This window comes from Sphaerodactylus townsendi, linkage group LG02, assembly GCF_021028975.2.
Source record: "Sphaerodactylus townsendi isolate TG3544 linkage group LG02, MPM_Stown_v2.3, whole genome shotgun sequence".
In the NCBI taxonomy this organism is placed as follows: Eukaryota; Metazoa; Chordata; class Lepidosauria; order Squamata; family Sphaerodactylidae; genus Sphaerodactylus; species Sphaerodactylus townsendi.
Window position 1 is genome coordinate 124,800,305 of NC_059426.1, and position 23,769 is coordinate 124,824,073.

The window sequence follows — 23,769 nt, forward strand, 5'->3', positions numbered from 1 at the left end:
CAGTCATGTGGCTATATGTAATTCTTCCAAAAAAGCCAATAGTGGCTTAACGGGGGCCTTTTTCACATAAGTGATTTACAAAGAATCTTTCCATCAAATGCTATTTTTTTTCTTTGAATTCCACGCTCCCCTCCCCCCCCATTATTTGGTTCTGGAAACATTCTCCCTTCATTTTTCCCCCATTGTTTTCCTGAGTACTTTTACCATTTTTAAAAAAATCTGTTTTCAAGCCAGCTTCCCTTGCATGTGCAATCCTGTTGATATGGTCTTTATTTCTCAACCCCACCAAACACCCGGCCCTTATCCATGCCCCCGTTTAGTCCCCCAACCTCAACATGATTGCATGCTCAAGGAACACTGGTTCAGAAACTGATTGAAATAAAAATAAATAAAGTGCTCAGGAAACAATGGACAGAAAATGAAGGGAAAACATTTCTGGAAGCAAACAGAAGTGGGGAAAGTGGATTTCAAAGGGAAGAACATAGCGTTTGGTAGCAAGATGTGTTGTAAACAACTTGTGTGGAAAAGGCCTTTATCTGAGACTTTCAGCAGCAGAATGAAAATCCTCTTTGCAGCTTGTAGCAGGCTCTGAACTGCCAAACATTTTGTCACCAGTCTGCATCACAATGAGATCAGCCCCAGTTCTGTTTGTTTGCTATAGCTCCTTAATCCATCAGAGCAATCACAGTGCAAGGTACTCAAAAAAATACAAGAGCATGCTGAATCACACTTAATGTATGTCAAGACCAGCCTTCTACATAGAGTCCAGCCAGATGCCATTTAGTGAAGATACTGAGAATTAAAAAAAAAAAAACAGAACCATGTGCACAAAAAGTGGCTAGCTGTCAAAAGACTGAATATTTTTAACACTTTACTGGATCAGCAATGTGAAAAGAATCAGGGTTATGAAACATATCATGGCCACACACCATATATGTGATTTATTATATCACAATTAAACATTACATCATATGCACAAGCTTCTCTAAAGTAATCTGCAGGACATTTTGCAGTCAGAGATTAGCAGCCCAGAGTCAAACACGGTCCCACTTGAATTGTTTAAAAGACTTATTTTTATCGCTGCTCTTAATTGTCTACTTGTTTTTATATTGTATCCTTATATATTGTACACCGCCCAGAGCCCTTCGGGGATGGGCGGTATAAAAGTCCAATAAAATAAATAAATAAATAAAATTATTTTGCAACATTGTTGATGATTATTGAAAATATCACAAGCATATGAGCCTTTGAAGATATCGCAGCCAGATTTATACTGGATTCTGGCCACTTGTTTGTCTGGGTTCTTTAAACTTTTGTTGAACTTTTTTATTATACACTTTTTTGGTGTATAATAAAGATCCCAAGAATGGGGTCCATGCTTTTGGAAACTCACTAAACCTTGCAGGCTCCTAAGTCAGATGAGTTTGGGAACAAAGTGACAGAGTGGCTGCTGGATGCTTCTTTAGAACTACAATCCTATTGAGAATCATGCCATTCTAAGTCCACTGACTTGAATGGTGTAACCCTGCTGAGGATTACATTGGTATTCACCTGCATGTAAGCGGCTCACTCCTGTAAACCTCCGTGGTCTAGAGAGATTACAGCATGAGCCTGGGACAATGATTGCTGGGCCCTACCATGAGACACCTCTCACCCAGGCAGCACAACAGGAGGATCTGCTGCTGTCACAAACCCTCCTGGATTGCAAAGTTTTCACTGAACGAGGTTGGAGTAAAATGCTTGGTCTCCATGTGCATTGCTTCTCCTTACCACAAATGATCCTGGGTCCCGACCTGTGTTTGCTACCTTACATAATAAATTCTGCTTCCCACACAATGAAGTGCTCTGTGGAGTTAAAGTGCAGTCCCACCCTGCAACTAATGGAAGAGCTTCCTTCTGTGTTCAGAGCTCATAGGACACTGCTCATATAATGGCAGGTGAGATTCACAGAATGCTGAAGTTTCATTCTGTTCTAGAGTTTGTAGGTGGCTTCCTCTCATAGGTTTTGCTCCAGTCTGGCATCCAACCGGGACAGGTTCTTTTTGGAGCAGCCACATGATTAGTCCTCTCCTAATGATCTACTTTCCAGTTGTCCTCTGCTTTGCTGCAGCCTTTCTCAAACCTGATTTAATACAATGTTTTCTGGAAAAATGCCATCAAGGCACTTTGCCTTCTGTGAGAACTTTGGTGCCATATAGTTTTTCTCAGTCCCCAAAACCACAATTCTTGCCCCCTTTTGGGGCTTAAAAATCACTAGCATTATAAGGACCTACTATTGCCCCAATCATTGCACAAACTTGATACAAAATCACTACCAGGTGGAAGCAGTCATAATCATGGTTGCATGGAAGATACTCAACCATGTTTGTGATGAGAAATTGTCCTTCATAATACGGCACCTGGCAAGCCTGAATTAAGACAATATATTGCTATATACAAGCAAAGTCAAGTGCGTTTTCCCCAAAAGAAAGTGGGGTTCCTCTAGACTTGTAGTTGCTTTCATTTCTTAAGCTAGGGAGGAAGAGAACACAATATGAGAACAGTGACTGTGGAGGGACCAAAAATTATTAGCCTCCGAATTACATGGTTTAAATGAGGGTTTTAGGGCTGCAAAGCCCAGGGGCCCATATACAAACCATGGCACTGCTGCAATTTAATTGTCCTAGCTGGTGATCTGCCTCCTCCTGTTTTCAGCACTTAATGAGATGCCAGGGCACTGGAGCAAAGCACACACACACACAGATATACTCTCACAGATTTTTGCGGGGGCTATGAAGATGGCAGTCTCTGTCTGCAGAAAAGGAAAATTTCCCCATTTACCAACTGCAGATTATGTCATGGCCCATCTTCCGCCAACAGCACTCTGCTACTCTGACTCTCCCCTTTCCAAGGAAATTCTGTTATCTTGCGTCACATTCCTTTTTGAGTCAGTTGAAGTTTGTTTTTAATTGCCAGTTTCGCTGCAGGCGAATGGGCCTGCATACCAAATAGTGAGCACAGTATGTTATTTGATCTGCTGAGAGCATGGAACAGAGCATGTGTGCATGTGAGTAGTGGGGGTGGGGAGGGAATAGTCTGTTCAGGCTAGCCGTTCCTGGTTTTTTTGCATTCCAGTCAGTGTCCCTCTTGCCCTAAAAGCCTTTCTCTTAGATGGCAAGGAAATCTCTCACCTTTTATTTGCACAGTGGCCGTCCGAGATGAAGACAGTCCTTTTATGTTGTGGGCTTCACAAGAGAAAACTGTGCTTTGATTAATACCTGGAAATCAGCCAAGAAAAAGAGAAGAATAAGAAAGCAACATTTACAGAACAGTTGTACAATCCCCCAGCTTCAGCCTCAAGTGGAATTTCAATTATGTTTGACATGCAGCTTAGACTCTGTATATGTAAGCTGGGAACTAAACTGGAAGCAAATCAAAATTGTATGGATTTACATGTAATTAACAAGTCAATTGGGTTTCCTTTTGATAAAAGAGGAAGGATGTGGTGTAGTAGATGAAGTAGGAATATTTTTTTTATTTTGATCTTGTTTATTGTGTATTATTTAAATGCCAATAAAAGATGAAGAAAGAAAAAATATTAACAAGAGATGCAAGGGGGGGGGGAGTACTTTGTGAAACAGGCAACTAAAGGGCTAGGCTCTTTGCTCTCCATTGTGATCTCATTGCTGTCCCTGACTGGCCTCTCCCCTGTTGTTTATGCACTCAAGTCATGGCTTGTAACAGTCTACTAGCATGTTTGTGCAACATCTGAGAAAATGTCTAGGTTCAGCCAGGACTTCTCATGGCTCTTGCATTATCTCCTCACTCTCCAATAAAAAAACAACAACAGTGAATATCAGTGCTAACATTAGCTAGTAAAGTGTGACAGGATTGTGTGAACTGTGGTCCAAAAAGTCTTACATTTATTTTAGGAGTAAATATGCCTCACAAGCTTTCACACATAGAAAATGTAGGCTCTTCCAAGGAGAAACTCACAGCACTCTTTGTGAGGAACATGGGGGAAGTCACATGTGATGCTTTTAAAAAATACTTCATTCCTATTTATTTATTTATTTATTTATTGGTTCCACTTTTATACCGCCCTCCCCCAAAGGGCTCAGGGCGGTTTACATCTACTAATAAAAGCGGATAACAGGATAAAATACCAAAAAAATCTCATAACAGTTAAAAGCAGCTTAGCGTTCCTAGCATTCATACTCAGTTAAAACAGATGATGCGTGCTCAGCCATTAACTCCTCAACTCCCTTTAAGAGAGGGAACTTAGCCGGATCTTAGTTGTTAATGGGCACTCTGATCATCAGCAAGCCGGCCTCCCCAAAAGCCCGGTAGGAATAACTGCCCAGTTCATTACAGGCCCTCAAGCGGAACCTCATGTAGGTCCCTTGGAAATTCCGGACAGTTTGAGTGAGGAAGCATTCCACCAGGCAGGGGAGCCAGGGCAAGTAAAAGCCCTGGGTCCCTGGTAGGAGGCTCCTTAGCCGCATCATAGAGGGGCAGGGATCTCTCCAGTAAATTGGCTCTCTGCCGAACTGCCTGAAGACCGACGTGATGCAGGACATATGGGGCCAGGCGGTTCATCCTGAGGTAACGAGGGTCCCAGACGGCGTAAGACTTTAAAAGGTTAACTACCAATACCTTGAAGACGCATTCGAATTCAGCGGAAGCCAAAGTGCAGACCAGGTGCAACGCGAGCATTGATGTGATCTCTAGAGGCACCGCCCGTGAGGCAAGCTGAGCCGCGCATGCTGGACCAGTTTCAATTTCGGATCAGCCTCAAAGGGTAGGTCTCGCTGCAGCGTGAAGCGGTGCAATAGTCTAATCTGGAGGTGACCGTTGCATGAATCACTGTGGCCAGGTCTGCCTGGGAGAGGAAGGGGCCAACGCCGCGGGCCTGGCGAAGATGGAAAAACGCGCCAACCGGGTTACCATGGGCCACCTGGGTCTCCCACTTAGAAGAAGAGCGTAATCCAGGTGGACCCCCAGGCTGAGCTTCTTGAACCGAGGGCGGCATTTGCCAATGAGACCCCCTCACACCGGGCTGACTGGAAACCCTCCGCCCCGGCGACCCTAGCCAAAGGATTTCCGTCTTTGCTGGATTTCAGTTTTTAACCTGCTCTGCGTAAGCCAACCAGCAAACCATGCTTCCAAACAATGCTGTAGAGCTGCAGGGGCGGGCGTCTGCTCCCCTCCATCGACAGGGAATGAGCTGGAGTATCATCAGCATACTGATGGCACTTCCAGCCCAAAGCTCCATTACTCAGCTGGAGCAAGGAGAATTGCATATAGATGTTAAATAAGCGAGGTTCAGCGAAGGGGACAATGGCGCTCCTGAGGCACACCGCAATGAAGCGGGCACCTCGGGAAGCTTGGTCCCCGCACTAATATTCTGTTGACGATTAAGGTCCCGGAGAAAGCGAAAGGTATCCATTTGAAGGACGGTACCCCGCTTTTGAGCGGCCAAAGTTGATTGGGTCAAAAGATGCGTGGTGGAAGCCACATCAAGCGCTGCTGTAGAGGATACAACAACACCAGCGAAGCGCCGATCCTTCGGTCAGCTGTATCACGGAGAAGCGTATCTGTGGCAGGCGGCGACGAACAGTCTCCGATCCCATGCCCAGCAACGGAAGCCGGACTGGAAGGGATCAAAGGTCGATAAGTCCTCCAGAAAACCCTGGAAGCTGCTCCAACACCACTGCAATTACCTTCCCAGAAGCGAAAAGATTGAGCTTGAGCGGTAATTGGCCGGATCCACACTAGGATCTAACGAAGCGGTCTTTTTTTTAGGTGCCAGGCGGACCACTGCCTCCTTCAACCCACCCGGACAAAACTCCTTGCTCCAAGGGCAATACCTGAAGTAATAAGAGATCAAGCTTAAGGTGGGGTCGTGAGCTCCTCCCTCGGCAATTACGCTTTAATAACAAGCGCAGGAGGGGCACGGATCCAGAAGGACAGGTGGTAGGTCTAACAGCAGCTAGAGGGCTCTGTCAACATCCGTCTTGGGAGGCAGCGTGGAAAACTGGGCAACAAACAAAGGGACCCAAAAGGCGGCAAAGAGGAGCCTCCAGTTCACTAATTGTCTCAAAGGGTTGGCAGGGAGGTCACCAGGCAGGAGCCAGTAGCGATTTTATCTGCAAAATAGCTCATAAATGCCTCCCACAGCTAATAGCCAATTGATCATTTTGAACCCTCTGATAAAGAGGTAAGGGATCGAATGTCGCTGTAAAACAATGGTTATTGCTGGGCGCAGAGCTAGCAGACGCTGAGAGGAGGAGAAGAAAAGCTCTTCTCAAGCCTCCTTAAATTAAGCCATCTCATAGAGCTTTTCATAAAAGCGTCCTATAAAGATGTTGTTGGCAAGAGTCTTCGTCACGCAGACTTCCCTCCACACTTTCAGCTCTGGCCGTCCTAAGCTCCCGTTTCGAAGCAGTAGCTCTCGGTATACCAAGGAGCCGAGAGCAGCGAGGCAGGGTCGAAGAGACGTCGGGGAATAATAACCCCTCGATAAGCATCCGAGAAAGGCATTCCAGTCGCTTCATACTAGGCCATCGAGAGGTACACAGTCGGAAGTTCAGGATCCGCAGAGCATTCAGGAATCCATCAGGATCCATAAGATGCCTTAAGCGGTGACATAAATTAAGCTCTGGTAACCTAGGCGAAGTGTTGTGGCATGCTCATCCGAACCCACTCAGGAGCATAGTGGTCCGGAATCATGGCACTCTGTCAATAGAGGATATCGACCACATCAATACCTGACCCAAGATCCAAATCCAGTGTGTGACCCGGCCTCATGGAGTGGGGCCAGAATTTCAGGGAGAGGCCAGCGTGCGCCATGGATGACACCAGGTCCGCAGCCACCGTACATGAAGTAGTCCGACATGGAGCGTTGAAATCCCAGAACAATAGAAGTCTGGGGTACCATAGCCGCCAGATCTGCCACCACCTCCAGCAGCGAAGCGGCAGGCCGTCTCCCTGGGGCTAGGCGACCGGTACACCAGGAGAACAGCCAACCTCTCCATTACCAACCACTCAGGCCGACACTCCATACCAATGATCACCGAGGGACAGGGATTGCCCTAAAAGGATGGTATCTCGGACTAACATTGCCCGCGCCGCCCCGGCCCTGTGTTAGCGATGTCGGTGAGAACCGCAGCGAAACCTGGAAGTGATGACCTCACCCTAAAGACGGCAACGGTCTGCATGGCACCGCTTTTGCGCGCGGGTTTGGTGATACAGGCCAAGGTGCATCTGCTGAACTAAAGAAATCCCGGAGAACAGCGGTCTTGTTATTTATGGACCTGGCATTTATCAAGCACAAAAGAGACGAAGCAGGAATTGTCTCTGAACTTAACCAACCTTAGGTCCCTTGCAGGATAGAGTCCGGATTTGAGAAGTGTGATTTTTTTTCAATTGGAAAAGGAATGCCAGTCCCATCCAAAGGGGGAGGGGAGGTTGAATCTGCGGTTGGGAGTGGTGTGTGGATGCATTGGTGGATTTGCCCTCACCAGGGCACTTGCCCTGGTGGAGAGGTGAATCCACCTGCCTGCGGCTGCCATGACCCTCCCCTGTGGTGGGATGCAGTGCTGAATGCCACACCAGTGTTCCTGCTGCCAAAGCAGGGGTGGTCCAGAGGGATGGCTGGGGGCAGAGCTGATACTAGTCCTGGCCACTTCCTCCTGGCCACTGGCCCCCAAAGGGGGCTTTCTGATGGTGGGGAGCCTTGTTTGCATTTTTAGCCTCCCCATGCAGCTGGGAAATCCCCTGGGAGTGGCGGGTCAGCACAGCTGTGGCTCCACATTCAGGCGCCTTGCCATTTGGATGGGGCTGCCCATGTCATAATGATCACTGTTACCATGAATATCTGGGTGCACCCAGTTATTAATATGGTTCTGTTGAAAGAATCTAAAATGGAGACCAGTGATTACAACCCATCCTCAATCCTTAACAGTTTGTTGTTGTAGCTGTTCTGTAGCGGTTATTTTGGAGAGGAAAGAATCTTACCTTCATTTTCTTCTAGAGCAGGGGTAGGGAACCTGCGGCTCTCCAGATGTTCAGGAACTACAATTCCCATCAGCCCCTGCCAGCATGGCCAATTGGCCATGCTGACAGGGGCTGATGGGAATTGTAGTTCCTGAACATCTGGAGAGCCGCAGGTTCCCTACCCCTGTTCTAGAGGTATATTTTCAGCTAACTGGAGACTTGTGGCATCTTAAAGGTTAATGAGATTTTATTCCAGCATATATTTTGCAAACTAGAGCCCACTTTGTCATGCCCCCACAGAGGCTTTCGTTATTTCCCGATTAAGCTCCAGTTTCCCCATGGTTAGCATGGTTTTAGTTCATTGTTAAGTCTTCTAAGGGAGGGAATTTAGTTAGCCCCTGTCCCTTTAAGACGTTTCCCAATAGGCAGACTTCCTTCTTTATCCAGCAATCCCCTGTTTTAGCTCTAGCCAGTCAGCCAAGGGTAGCTGGAGACTGTAATATTCGTGAAGTATATGGTGGTCCATAGAGCACAAGTTAAGGTTAACATCAATTAGAACCAGACAAGAACTGGAAGAACTGAAAGGAAGCAAGACACAGTGAACTTTCTTGAAAGCAGCCAAGAGGTGACACAGTCTACAGCTTCAAATCTGCTCAAGACAAGCAAGTACTCTGATTTAGACAGACCCAAGGGAGGAGTTAGGGTATTAATTCTCTTAAGTAATAAAACTATTGTTGAACTGTTGAACCTGGCTTGTGTCCCCCCCACTCTGTCCTAGCCAAGTACAGGGAACCAAAAACAGATTCACTTGGGGGGCAGAACAGGGGTTCTGTTCTGGAAAAACTTGTGCTGGAATAAAATTGTATTAATTTTTTAGTTCCATAAGAGTCCAGTTTATTTTAGCTGGAATAAATGAGCTATCCCTCTAGCATATTTTCCATCATTATTTTGCTCAAACTTTTTTTTTCTTCACATGTGGACAAGGGAAAATTGAATGTGCATAAAGTGTGTTATCGTTGTATTTGTTTTAATTCCAGTAAGAGCTGTTAAAATGAACGGCTAAAGCACAAAATGGAACACACAGCCCCCTTTTAGTTTGGCACAATCCAAATAATAGTCATATTCAGAAGATTGTATGGCTCCAGTTTGGATGACAAAATGGATTTCATTTGGTCCAAGTTGAAACCATGTTCCCCCATACTGTGCATATCCAAGATCTATTTTTTGCCTCCTAGCTGCCTAAATTGTAACCAGATCAGAGATCCAGCACCAGCTTCTACAACCAAGCTCATAGAGGACTTTACATCTGATTCAGCCCAAGGCCTGGAATGCTCCAGTAACAAAGTGCCACAAACAAGCCACAGAATATCCTTTCATGGTATGAGCTCATGGGCCCCACTCTTTTTACATAAAGCACTGGTAACGTGACCTGTATTCAAGGCTCTCAAGTAACTGCTTTCAACTGCCCTACTGCTTTTATAGATATTTACAATGAAAAAAATTGGGATCAAAGGCTACCCAACCAGAAAGGGAAAGTTTATATTCAGATTGCCATTTCACTAATACAGGCATAATAAAAAAAACTCATTGGGGATGCGCCTCACATCAGAATTATCATCCCCCCTCCCCAGTACTATCACTCTGCTACACACAAGGCCTCTGCACACTGACTAACTGAATGGGGAGGGACAGTAGGTACAAGCATACTTGACCTGCCTTCACCTCAACACAATTGCTGGGGTTGTCTGCACAGTGTAAATGTCAGAGGAAATGTCTGTATATATGCTCCCTCTCCATAATTGAGGGTGCTACTTTTCAAATGTTGTTATCCTGGGGAGGGAGAATGGGCACAGACACTCTGCATGTAAGGGCCATGCTCATAAGCAATCATACAGAAGAGGGAACCGGGCCAATATGCTCATGCCCGCTGTTCTGTATTCAGTAACTGCACAGGGGGGCTGTGTGTACAGGGCTATCCACTTCTTCCTAACAGGAAGTACAGAACCGTTGCTTATGGATCAATTAGATCCTTTAGGTTGACTCATACGATGGCTGTTGAATCCTCAGTCTGCCATGGAACCATACCAAGTGATTTTGACAAAATTCTCTGCCTAACCTACTTCAATAGGTTTTTGTGAGGATAAAATGAAGAGCAGAATGCTGGAAGTCCCCATTGGGCAGAGAAGTATGGTATAAATGAAGTAAATAAATAAATACCTTGATCCCCCTGTTTTATTTGTGATGTCTCTTACTTTGTATGATTATGTCTTGTGATTTTACATGTAAAAGAGAATCTCTTTTACCAGATTAAACTGTTATTTAAAAATTGAGACCGAGCACCAGTTCATGAAGAACCCAAAAGGAATGACTCTGTTAGGCGTGAGGGGGATGGGGGCGGGGCAGGGTGGGGAGTGATTACTTGCTTTGTTAATCTGGGCTTCAACCTGTTTCATGCTATTTGGTTCAAGGTAAGCCAGCATCTGCCAAAGCAGTCCTAAGAGTGACTTCCTTCTCAGTCTGAAGTCAATGGGCTTGGATGGGTGTAAGTCTGCTGGATAGTCCAAGCTAGCCCAATCTTGTTAGATCTTGGAAACTAAGCAGGGTCATTCCCAGTTAGTATTTGGATGGGAAACCACCAAGAAAGGCCAGGGTCACTATGCAGAGGCAGGCAATGGCAAACAATCTATGGGTATCACTTTCCTTGAAAATCCTTCGGGGTTCCCTTAAGTGATCTGCAACTTGATGGCACTTTACACACACACTCATACACATGAAACATCAACTGAAACTGAGCAATAAGGTGGATTGGCAGAGCTTGTCTGCAGTAGACTTATTGCCTTAATTGAAAATGCAAATGAAGAAGAGGAATGCAAGATCAAAAGATGAAAGATGATAGTAAGGCGAGATACATTTTAAAACTTTCTTATGCCATGAAACCAGAAGATGATATAATTCAAGTAGATGACTTGCCAAGTAATATTAGTATGACTATTGTTTTCCTCAATTGTGGTAACACCCAAAACGCTCTCATCACTTTCACAGTACAAAAAAAGAAAAAAGTTCCTGCTTGAAAGGAGATGCAATCTACACATTTAATATAAATCAGATGAGATACTAAAATGATTATTCTTCCTCTATTTTGTTCCAGTTTTGTTTTCTTTAAGCATTTTAATTTCTGCTTTGCTCCTCTGCTCCTGGTGACTTTGTTGTTACATGACTCAGGAACAGTGACTTAATAATAGCACAAACAGGCTGACTCTCTGATCCCTCTTCTTTCTTACAGGGACAAGAATCTACACACACAGCCCCAGGAAGACAAGTGAGTTAAGCCATGAGGAAAACATTGATTTCAAGTCCAGGAGATTTATTATTTAATCATCCTCAGGCTCTGAGTAACATAAGCACAAAATAAATCACAGAATGCCTTGGACTTTACAAATGTATTTGAAAAGGATTTGTCATGTATGATTCCACTTCACTGAAACCTCCCAAGTTACCAACTTGCTTCTGGTTTTACAATACAAACCAACTGCAAGAGTTCCAGTGTAAACCCGCTACACCCCCCAGAATGAGTCTTCAGTTTTCTGAGGTGAACACTGGAACATATTGCCTGTCCTTCTGCATTGGAGTTGTTTTCAAAAGGAGAACATGGGCATTATTCCTTGTTGGTGATGACAGTTCTACCGAATAATAGGAGAGAGTGGGTAGGTTTCACCACACTGTAATGTTGTCCTCACAGAAGTACGTTGCAGCCATTTACTTCTATGAGAGAAAGTAAAAGGGTACACTGATAGATATTTCTAAGCTAAATCTTCTCCTACTGATTCCAGCCATTAGAATTCAGCCTGTTTCTATCCTGGGCTCAAGAAGATGGAGTACTGTTGGGACAAAGAGATGAAGTTTTGAGAACCAGATTTGATATATGCAGATATTAGTTTGGTATGCCCCCTTAGAACATTATTGAGGACCCAATTTTCAGCATACCAGACTAAGCTATTTTGATTTCTGTTGATATATTTATTATTTTGATTCTACATCCATTGCTTTCTGATGGGATGTTTCTGCAAACAATTCTTGAGCAGTGATAACACTCTTAAGTCTTCCTCAACATTATGTTTTCTGTACTTGCAAAAACCTTTGCTTCAAAAAAAAGCTTGAGTTTTGTCTTGAGAATGTGAAGATCTACTCTATACCCACATAAATCAACCATGGTCTTTAACCCCTTCATATTCAAGAGTCACACTCAACATCAATCTGAGATATCAAACTCACTTTGAAGTATTTTTACCTTGTTTATTCATCTTTCTACTCTCTCTTCCAATGTCATTTATCTTCCCCGTCTCTTTCTCTTTGTGTGTATTTTGCTCTTTACCTCTTGTTCTTTTCTTTTAAAAGGTATAAAAAGGAAAATATATATGGGGGGGGGGTGGATGCCAGTATAAGCCAACATGTCAGGATATGACTTATGTGAGCCTTAATTCCTTCACTGCCTAAATAGAAATCACATAGAATTTGGACTCCATTTGGGTTTAAACTGAAAAGGGTACAAGACTTCAATCCTCAATCTTGTTTTAGCAAGCAAGCATCCTTGCCCTCAATGACATGACAAATGGGTATCTGATCAACCCACTCCAGTTTTTACACATCACAGGTAATTCATGAGTGAGTACGAATGTCAGGCTGGATCAACTGGTTCAGACCCTAATTTGTGGTATGAGAATGTGATGATAGAGAAACATTTGGCTCATGGCAATTTTAAAAAGCTTCATGAGTGCTGGCACAGTGAATACAGCCACTCTAAACACTTTCCACGAACAGCTCTGGGAAGGTTCCATTGTTAAAGCATTTTTAAAAGGATGCCGGAATCTCAAGCACTTGCTTTTCCTAACAACACAATAACTATGACAAAATTTCACATTACACATAATGTGATTGAACGAGGGACTTGCAGCAGGATGCAGCTGTGAGCTTTCTGTGGGAACTCAATTCTAAAGCAACACAGGTGGTGCAATTCACCACCTGCCTCCCCCCTGCACCTTTTTCCTAGCCTGTAGCCATGGGGGGGGGGGGCAGTTATTTGCTCCATTTGACTGCACGTGAAAGCATCCAGTGGATGTGCAACCCCACCCCAATCCTCACAGGGCTGTTTCAGTATGGCATGGATGGAAGGCAGGAGCACTTCTTCCCAAGCCACACTCCCAATCCATATCAGATACCTGTAACACTTCCAAGTTGGGTTTCCACTGGGAATTCACAGATGCCCCATGGCTGCAAGTCCACATAGTGATCATATGTTATATATAAATCACTGAGAGTCTTCACACAGCAGCTGAATGAACACTTTATGCTTTAGGAATGCTTTAGGCCAGTGGTGGCGAACCTATGGCACGAGTGCCAGAGGTGGCACTCAGAGCCCTCTCTGTGGGCATGCGCACACAGAATTCATAATGTGTGAGAGGTGGAAAATCACGCCCCCCCCCCCACACACACATCTAGGCTGGCCTGGGCCACTTGGTACAATGCCCCTTGGCGAGTAGGGAGGACTCGGCTGGCGGGCCTGCTGCCTGTCCTCCAGGTGGCTGATGCTTAAGGGGGGGCAGAGGAAGAGGAGGCGGAGATGCTAGACAGGCACAGAGTGGTGCGCGCAGGACTTGCTGGAGGCTAGAGCAGGTTGGCCCCTGCTCGAGCAGGTGGGGTGGAGGCATAGGGGTGGGGTGGAGGAACTAGAGCAGCGCAGGGCAGAGCAGCAGGTACACGCAGAACTAAAACCTCAGTATTCAGATTAAATTGCCTTGTTGGCACTTTGTGATAAATAAGTGAGTTTTGGGTTGCAATTTGGGCACTCGGTCTCAAAAAGGTACTCCATCACTGCTTTAGGCGAATCATGCATTAAACAGTGGATGGGACAAGATGACCTTTCCAACTCTATGATTCTATCTTTGACTTGTGAAAGTGCCAAATACTGCAGAGTTACATCTCAGACCTCAAGCCAGTCACTCTCTCAGCCTATCTCAGAGTTGCTGTGAGGATAAAATGAAGGAGAGAAGAACAAAATAAGCCACTTTGGGTCCCCATTGCGGGAAAAGGTGGGGTATAAATGACATGAAAAGAACTGCAGGAGACTTTATGTGTTCTTTGTGCCATCAAGCCACTTTGAAACTTATGGCAACCCTTGAATCAAAGAATGCTCCTGCAACCACAAGGTCTGTAGCCCTGCTGGAGGTGGTGGCTGCTGCTGCTTCTTTCAACACTCCCCCCCTTTTGGAGGTGGCTGTCGAGTCCCTTGAGGGTCCTTCTCTGAATGGGTCCTTTTCTAGGACCAGACAGAAGTGAGTTATGGGGGCAAGCGTCAGTGTTCTTCATGGCTCTGTCTGTCCAGGAGCAGTGGGGTTCCACAGTGGCAGAGAGAGAAACGGGGGCAGTGGGGGATGAAGGAGAAGAGGGCTGATGCTTTCTCTCTGGGAGGCCAGCTAGTGCCAGTTGTGCATACGGTGTCAACATGACCAGATGCTTCTCTGAAGCAGGAAGCACAACCCCGCTCAGGCAGGCTGCCCAGCCGACTGGATGCACAGCAAGATCAAGGACATGGGAAGGGGGACTATCCAGATTCCCTTCCCCTGAATCTGAGGCCCCCTCCCAGGAAATCTCCAGGCGCCCCGTTGGGCTAGCAACCTGCTGCGGAGGAGGTGGGGGGGGGGTGAAGAAAACTCAGATATTGTCCCAGGCTCCATTTTCCCTAGATACACCTCTGGGTGCTGATCAAAGTAGAGAACACTGACTGAGATGGGCCAATGGTCTGACTTGGTATAACACAGTTTCATAAATTTATTCACTGGATTACATATTCTACACTGGTTCTCTTATGCAAAAAAGCAGGATATAAATGTTTAAAATAAATTATATAGAATTATATAATGATCTATGGACATTTCAATCAAGACGACTGCATCTTTGGTTATCTCCATTATATATCAGATATTTAATGCTATCAGATGTTTTTCACATTTGTTACACACCGGAGGGACCACCTTACATAACACCAGCAAAATGGTTTTATTCTCTCCTCATGAGCTATATCCTGTTTGTGGTTTTATTTATCCTTGGAGAAAGCCTTACCTGACACATTGAGAATGGAGGGGGAGATGTCAGGATGCCCAACTCTGGAATCGCCCATCCACCAGACAATTGTAACTGGCTCAGGTGGACCAGCTGCAGCACAGGTCATATGAAAGGGAGCATTAGGGACAACAGACAGATCTTCAGGCTCACTGGTGAAGTAGGGAACGCCTAAAAAGAATAAAGTATGGAGGGAGATTTTTTGCCTTGATCAACCAAAGTACATCCTCTTAATTCTTTCACAATACTTGGTATTTATAGGACATTAGTTGCCAGAGATTTCAAAAAGCAGACACACATCAGGAGCTCAATGTTTTAAACATTTGTCAAGTTCTGTTTTTTCTCTCCAACAAACTCTGATCACAGATCAGCTTAATATAGATTTGCTATGGGAGATCTGGTATATGTCTCTACAAGACCTGCAGTGGCTACAGTCCAGCCATAAATTGCAGAGGCGTAGCTGGGCCAGAGTGCGCCCGGTGTGCACTCTGCCTTTTTCGCCGCCCCCTTACTTTAGCAAACTGAGCAGGCTGGAGAGCAGGCCTGCCTGTTCTGGTGGGAACTAAATTTCCCAGAGTCTCCTGGGAAATGTAGTTCTCACCAGGTCCTTTGCAGCCTGGAAGGCAACAGGAGGCCTGTTCTCCAGCCTGCTTGGTTTGCTAAAGTAAGTGGGGGGGTGCCACGTGCGGGGCACCGTGGGGGGAATCACGCCCACCCCGCCCCCCACACTTACTTTAGCAAACAAGCAGGCTGGAGAACAGGTCTACCTGTTCTGGTGGGAACTACATTTCCCAGGAGACCCTGGGAAATGTAGTTCCCACCAGAACAGGCAGGCCTGTTCTCTAGCCTGCTCGGTTTGCTAAAGTAAGTGGGGGGAGGGGGGGGGCGCCGCGGGGGGATTTTCCGCCGCCCCCACGTGACCCAAAGCTGTGCGCCTGGTACGTGGCGCACCCCCATCTCCATGGTAGCTCCGCCACTGATAAATTGTGATATAAATATTTAAAACCTTTTGAAGTGACTTAAATTATAAATGAGTTGGCTGTGGAAATTGTCTTGCTGAAAATGTATTGTAATGTTCATCTTGTTTTCCACAGCTGTCTATTGAAGATGGAATCTCCAGTGGACTGTTGGCATCCAGACACTCAGCCCCCTCCCCCATTGCTAAAGGGAAACATGAACATCATGAGGTCTCCAAAGTGCTGGACTCCTGATTGAGGAAGGGTTGGTTGCAATATCTAGTCTCTTGGAAACATTTCAAAGGAGGACAGGAATGGGTAGATGCCTTTCCTGTGTCTGCCCCCAGGCTGATGTGGTTGTTTCATAACTCCTACCCTCTTTGCCCAGCTCTGGGGTAATGGGGTCTTTGGGAGGGCAGAATGTCATGGCCCTCTAATATCTTAGCCAGGGCCCTGCCATATTTCCTTTGGGGTCAATTCTTCAGAGCAGCCTTGAGAACTATTTGCATTTCATCCAGCCTGTCTCTTATCTTGATTTAAACATTTCTGCAGCTTGAAAAGGGGGAGAGTTTGGGATGTCTGTTTCTTCCAGGTTCTCACAGTCTGAGGAATGTGTGTGAGTGTGCCTTCCTGCTCAGAGTAGGAGGGGGATATCTATGGTGTCGCAATACTGCAGTTTAAAAAGGACATAATATCAATCACAAATGGCTACCATACTCGTTAAATTTCAAGGATGGTCACTCTTTCCCCGAAACACTATGGAGTAAAACAGAAAGATACCCTATCATGGCTGCTGTAACATTTCTGACCAGGATCCAAAGGTACGTCTTCTTTCTTCACAATACAGCTGAGGATTCCCAAGTTGCTTTTTTCATATGACCAAATTACAAAGTACTTTTGCCTTGCGTAGTTTTTCTGAATTCACATTTTATTTAAACATGCACTCTTTTGATGACAACTGGTATTTATTTGGAATGAGAGAATATCCCTTCTTCCTTTTCATTATTGTTCTGTGGGTTGGCTGTGTCATGTTTTCTGCTCTGCATGCCTTCCGATTTAATGTTGGAGGATGTCCAAAATTAATTTTGGAACTGGCACATGCACAATCTGCCCCAATATTCAGTTCACATTTGTGCTGTGTTTACAGGCTGCCAGCACACTAGAGTGGCCATGTACCTTAAGTTCCAGTGCAGAACTTCAGGATTCCATCAGTTCACATATACATTTCTGCATATTAGTAGCCAGTAAGGAGGTGGGGAGAAACAAACTGCAAATGCACAGTGGTCTCAACAAAGTTACCAAAACAGAAAAGGGACAGATTACTAACTTATCGGTGCTGCCACACAAGCAACATCATATAATTCAGCATCCAAAAATCTGGGAAGAAATACACATGGAGAATTGTGAAAACATTTTTAGTTATTTGTACGATGCCAGACTAAACTGCTGGAGCTAATAATGCCACCCAAAACTGAGTTGTATCCTTCTAAGACCATTGACTTCAATTGACTTGGGAAAAGTATAATTCTGCTTAGGATTGCCCTCACGTTTTGTCCTGATGTTATAAATATCACAAAACAACTCTGAATTGTGTGTGTGAATGTATGTATGTTCCTTGGCATCACTAACCCAGACTAAATAGTGCCTTCCTGGTGGTCTGGGGAGCACCAGTAAAGGCTGTCTCTGAACATGTTCAAAGGGCAGAGTTTTCTAACTACTTCTCTTTTTGCAATGAGAACATGTCAAGAGCTAGGTACAAGGGGAGATATTTGAACACTGTTTGCTTTATTTATTACAGTTTTATGAACTAGAGCTCAAGCAAAGGAAAATAACTATTATATACACTACCTGTAGCAGAGTAATGGAAATAAAAGGAAAAAATCATATCTCCAAGCTAGCCTTAACATTATAGATGTTTACCTCTGCATCACTTTCCTTGTATGTTTTGTGGAACAAACACTGATCCAACTGCTCTATGCATTGGAACTCCCTGGTATTTGAGCAACATTAACAAGCTATTCAGCCCTTTTATCCCTTCCCACCCCAGCTGGCTAGAAGTTCCTTACCCAATCGAGTTAGGGAGTCTTGTCCCATCTCCTGCCATTAGATGGTTCACATTCCATATGCTTCTATATTCAACTCATGTTTTAACAGCAGCCATCCAACTTGCTCTTCCTGGTAGTCAGAGCTAGTGGTAATCTTTTCAAGAAAATGCATCTCTGCTCTTCCTGACATGTTGAGCAGTTTATGGTACTTTTCCTTTGGAAAGTGAGATTCTCTCAGAGCCCTGTGAATCTCCTGGTGAGCTTCCAAGTACCCTTACATCTCTGGATCATAAAAGTAAATTCTTTGTTCTATGATAATTTTTTTTATTAGCAAGTCTTTATTGGCATAGACAACAGTACAACAATAATAAAAAACGGATTAAAAAGCATATACAATACAGGAAATAAATGTTAGGTCGAAGGAAATCTACTGCCGTTTAGTAATTTCCAGGAGAAAGTCTGCCACTATCATACAGAGAGAAGGATCAGGATTGTCCAACAAGTAGTGTAATCTAATTAAATCGGGGAGATCGGGTAAATGTAAAGGAGTAAGATTCACGTACTTGGATCTGATTTCCTTGAATCTGAGACAGTGTAGTAATTGGTGGGCCAGAGATTCAACTGAGCCATCATTACATGGGCACAATCTTTTAGCCTTTTCTTGCTTATTAAATCTGCCATGTAACAAGGCAGAAGGCATAACATTAAACCTGGCGAGCATTATGGCTCTCCTTTGAGCAGGGTTTATTAAGCAATACAGGTAGTGTGCCAAGTGGCCCCGTTCAAATGGGAGAGAAAAATACAGGGGGAGCACGTTTTCTTGGCTGCGGTGATTAGGGTAGAGAACTCTCTATCCAATAGTTGACCTTTTAATTTTCTATAAGCTTCTGAATAGGACAAAGGGCAAAGTGAATCCACTGACAGTCCAATAGAGGGCATTTTTTCTTCAATTATGGAAAACCAGGGGTTGGAATGGGTGTCAGAGAGCAGATGGTGGACCAGGGAATTACAGTCCGAGAGAAAATGAATTCGCAGCCAGAATCTAAAAGTCCTCAGCCAAGCGGCTGATTCCAAGGAGTTTTGACCTAACTCCAGACAAAGGGCTGCATAGGGCACGCAATTTGGGAGTCCAGTTATCTTATGAAAAAAATTGGATTGAAGAGAATTCAAGGAGTGGTTAATAGCTTGAATCCAAATTGGGACTCCCTAAAGCAATCTCGAGGCGACTTTGGCATTGAAAAATTTGAGGGCAGGAGGGATAAAGGTGTGGCCACTGCTGTAAAAGAAACATAGTAATGCTGGCATACTGTTAGATGTAGCTAGGAGAGTGGCCTTCCTCTGGGTTGCCCATGAAAGGTTAAAGGAGAATGAGAGGCCAAGGTATTTATAGCACTTAACCTGTTCAATTTGGGTGCTTTTCATTGCCCATGTGAGCTTCTTAAAGAGAAGACCAATACCTTGGTTTTTTCATAATTAATTGTCAGTCTGTTGGATTCACAGTAATCCACACAGCGCTTCATTAAGCGTCTGAAGCCAACTCTGGATCAAGAGAGAAGGACAGCATCATCTGCATAGAGCAGAATTGATACATGGGATGTACCCAGTTTTGGGGCATGGCTGTTCACTGCTGAGAGAGCAGAGGGGAGGTCACTTAAGAAAAGATTGAAAAGAGTGGGGCCCAGGACGCAGCCCTGTTTGACCACTTTGGAAATTGGAATACTGTCTGTCAAAAGGCCTTCGTGGGAACACTTGATCCGGCAACTGGTATTTGTGCGCAGTTGCCTAATTAAGAACAAGAGTCTGGCATCAATGTTGAGGGCAGCCAGTTTTGCCGAGAGAACTTCTGGACAGAGTCAAAGGCAGCCTTTAAATCAATAAAGGCAGCGTAGAGTTTGTTATCTGCATTGATTGAGTTTTTATTGGCTAGGTGTAATTGTTCTATGATAAGAGGGTGCCTTCCAAGGAAGTATCCTTAATATGTAATAAACATAGAGAAACTGCTGTGCAGTTTATTATTTCAAAAAGCACAACATGGGTCTGAGATGTATGCAGAAATGGCCCGTGATATTTTGATGCATGACACAACAAACAAACAAAAAACTCCCACCCTTCTTCCCACCCCAGTGGTAAAATTGAGTACCGGCAGTGTAATCCCAAACAAAGTTACATCCTGCTATCAACCCTGAAAAGAATTAGAAGGTATAACTCTGTTTAGGATTTCATCGTAAAACACTGACCATGTGAAGTCTTTGAACTGCACTAGAAATACAACGGCTTGTTGCCTAAGGCACATCACTTCCCTTATCTAAAGGTACAATTGGCTCCGCATGCTTATGTACCTTTCAGGATTGGGCTTAAAGCTTTCCTTTCAGGCAATGGGAAGTTATGGGATGAAAACTCATTTGCTCCTTCATAAACTGAGACATGTCAAACTACAGGCTCTAAAGAACATGGATTATCAGTAGTCTTTACAATGTGCGAAGTGCTTAAAAACCATTATATTTTTGTCACTGCAAGGAATCCTGTGTACAGTTACTCCAACTGGGTTCCCAACTGGTCTGGGGGGAAATGTCCTGTCCCTTCAACAGAGGATAAAGGTGTGATGATAGGCAGCAGAAGCTTTTAATAGCACAAAGGTAAATAGCATTATGTGGTAAATAATGACCCATTAAGCCTTCGTTAAAGGGATGGGAATTCCTTCTTCAGGCAGTGGGAAGGTGTGCGTGCATGTGTACATAAAGTGTAATCAAGTCACAGATAACCTAGGGCAATCCAGTAGAGTTTTTCATGCAAGAGACTAAAAGAGGTGGTTTGCCATTGGCTTCCTCTACAATATACTCCAGCCTAAACTGATTGTCTTAATAGGTTTAGACAGAAGTCCCAATTTGGGAACTAACAATGAAGAATATTTGTTTTGTCCAAGACAACCTACTATGTTCATGGTTATGCAAGCATTTGAACCCATCCTACATCCAATTCACCAAATTTTCTGTGCACCTGTTTCCTCTCAGGCACACTGGGGATAAAGACCAGCTTAAAAGTGACCCTAACAGCTCCCTTTCAGTACCTGAACTGTGTGGTTGCTTATCTATATTGAAAAAGGAGCAAGGAAAAGAAAGAGGAAAACTAAGCCAAAGTGAGCAAGATCAGTGCAAAATGCTCAGGATATTTTTTTACATCCATTCACTCCTTCAGATTTCTCTAAATATCTCTTGCTTCAAATGACTTCCGCCTTCCACTCCCTTTGTTGACTCTGCAACAATAACAAGGAAACGCCCAAGTTCTGTGAAAAGGTTAAGGATTGTCATAAGATCCTGGCTTGGAAGCATACAGGCAAATCTTTTCTCTCCAGCATAGCAGAGAAAGTCTACACATCCCACCTGCATTGTTTTCAGGTCCCAACAGCCACTGGAAACCACATCTCTTCTTACAAAGGACTGCACTGAACTCTCTAATGACTTGGAAAGATTAAGGCTGTCCATGCAAAAAACAAAAACCTGAAGCAGCACAGCACTCTAAGCCCATGCTGGGATACTGATTCATGCATGAGTCACAGTGCTGCCTACTACTTCAGCAATTTAACCCTGCTGCAGAAAGGCTGCAGCTGCAGCAGCACATGCCCTTCCAGATGCTTCCAGCCACTACAGGGGCATGCTATGGATAGTTTTGTGAAATCTGCTGTAACTGCAGTCCAGGGAAATACAGGTTGTGAGTTTCAGGAAGCCACCCATCTAGTCTAAGTTGTGTAGATTTTATGTTAGGTAGAGCAAGGGTTCTTGTAGCTTTGTGCATACTGTTATATTCTGTCTTCCCAACCCCCCCACCCCCATTGTAATTTCATTCCCCACATGCTGGACCATCTTTGTTTTGCTTCATTTGCATCCTAGTACCTACTTAACAGAACTAGGCAGGCACTAGGACCCCAATGGAGCTTTCTAAAACAAAGACAATCTAATGTGGCAGATGAAGAAACAATTTTGTTTTTTTCTTTTGGTGAGACAGACACACTACCTGTCTGCACAAAATGAAATCTTAAACACTTCTCCTATACAGATTTGTTCTATGGATAAACAGCAGGAGCCTCATGGAGTTCTTCCTGGCCTCTGAAATGGGGGCTATTTGAAGTTCAAAGCAGTGAGACTCAAAGAGAGTCTACATTCAGGGGTCACCGACCTTCTCTTTAATGAGCACTATTTCTGAGTAAGGAAAAATATTCTGAGCTCTTCCCCCCACCTTAGTGTGTTACCAAGTTGTATTCTGTCCTAGAAACAGAACATGGATAGAATGAGCACCAGAAATTTTTTATTTTATTTATTTATATTTAAATGAATATGTTGCTCTCCCTGAAGGCTCAGAGCGGCTCACAAAATTAAAACATTAGTGGCTCACAGAGTTAAAACATTAGTGGCTCACAAAACTAAAACAAAATTAAGCATTCAAACTTCTTCAAGATGGCGATTAGAATAAAAACCCCAATCTCCCCCTTTGCCCTCTCGAGAAGGACCGGGCAGCTGGCAATCTAGGGGGCTGGTTGATAGATCATTCTATAATCTGGGCCAGCCTCAACCAAAGGCCTTGTGGAACAGCTCTGCCTTACAGGCCCTGCGGAACTGTTCCAAGTCCCACAAGACCCTGGTGGATTGAGACAGAGCATTCCACCAGGCCGGAACCAGGGCCAAAAAAGCCCTGGCTCTGGTTGAGGCTAGCTGAAGAGAAGAAAGGCTGGGGACCACCAGCAAGTTAGAATCAGAAGAACGTTAGTTTAGCAGCACAGAGAAAAATCATGTAATAGAATAGCTTAAAAAAAATCTGAAGCAGACCTTTTCACGAGCTTTTCCTAGGTGATGCCTGAGCTGCTCTGTAATAGCTGTGAGCCACCAATAGATCCAGTGGTGGGATTCAGCAGGTTCGCACCACTTCGGCAGAACCAGTTGTTAAAATGGTGCTTGTAAACAACCAGTTGTTAAATTGTTTGAATCCCACCACCAGAACCGGTTGTTAAACTATTTAAATACCACCACTGAATAGATCCCAACGAACCTGTTGGTGGCTCCTTGTCCCCGTCAATGGATTGTTCTCTAAAGGTGTGCTTTAAAATGCACACAGGAAAGCAGATAGAAAAGGGCAGATGATGTGGATTTTTCTAACATCAGAGGGGTCAGAGACTCCCTGTAACCTCTCTGGGGGTTAGGTGTTTGGCAATGATAATTCCATTATTCTCCTGTTTATTTCCCACATGTCTTTTCAAATACAATTTGGGAAATGCAACACTGGAGGTGCTCCATATCCTACAGCATTCAACAGAAACTGATGTATTCAGGCCCTCAGTGGCCACCATTTTAATAGCAAAATTATTTTGGCCATAGCAACTCAGACACTGGTAATGGGCCGCCACCAACAAGGCAAAACATCAACATGCAATCCATTTCTGTATACTCAATATAACTTTTGGAGAGGAGCCAGAAAGGCTTCCCCTTACCTTCCACAATGAGCCACACTTGCTGTGATTCTTTTTTCTTCCCTTTGGTCTCAATTTGGCACCAGTATTTTCCTGAGTCTGCTCGATCTACGGATTTCAAGCTAAAGAGAGAAAAGCAGAACATAAAAGTACAGAAATAGTAATGTACATAAATATTCAGCTATCGCCATGAAATATTTCAAAATTGGAAATATGC

The 23,769-nt window shown here is 44.4% G+C and overlaps 1 protein-coding gene across 1 annotated transcript in view; it reads right to left on the bottom strand.

Moving 5' to 3' along the window:
- Positions 1-23,769, bottom strand: part of TYRO3 (TYRO3 protein tyrosine kinase) — a 97,386-nt gene that overhangs the window by 44,590 nt on the left and 29,027 nt on the right. Inside the window, 3 exon segments of the mRNA XM_048484612.1 lie at positions 3,171-3,257; positions 15,094-15,264; positions 23,574-23,674. Coding sequence (XP_048340569.1) covers positions 3,171-3,257; positions 15,094-15,264; positions 23,574-23,674 — 359 coding nt within the window.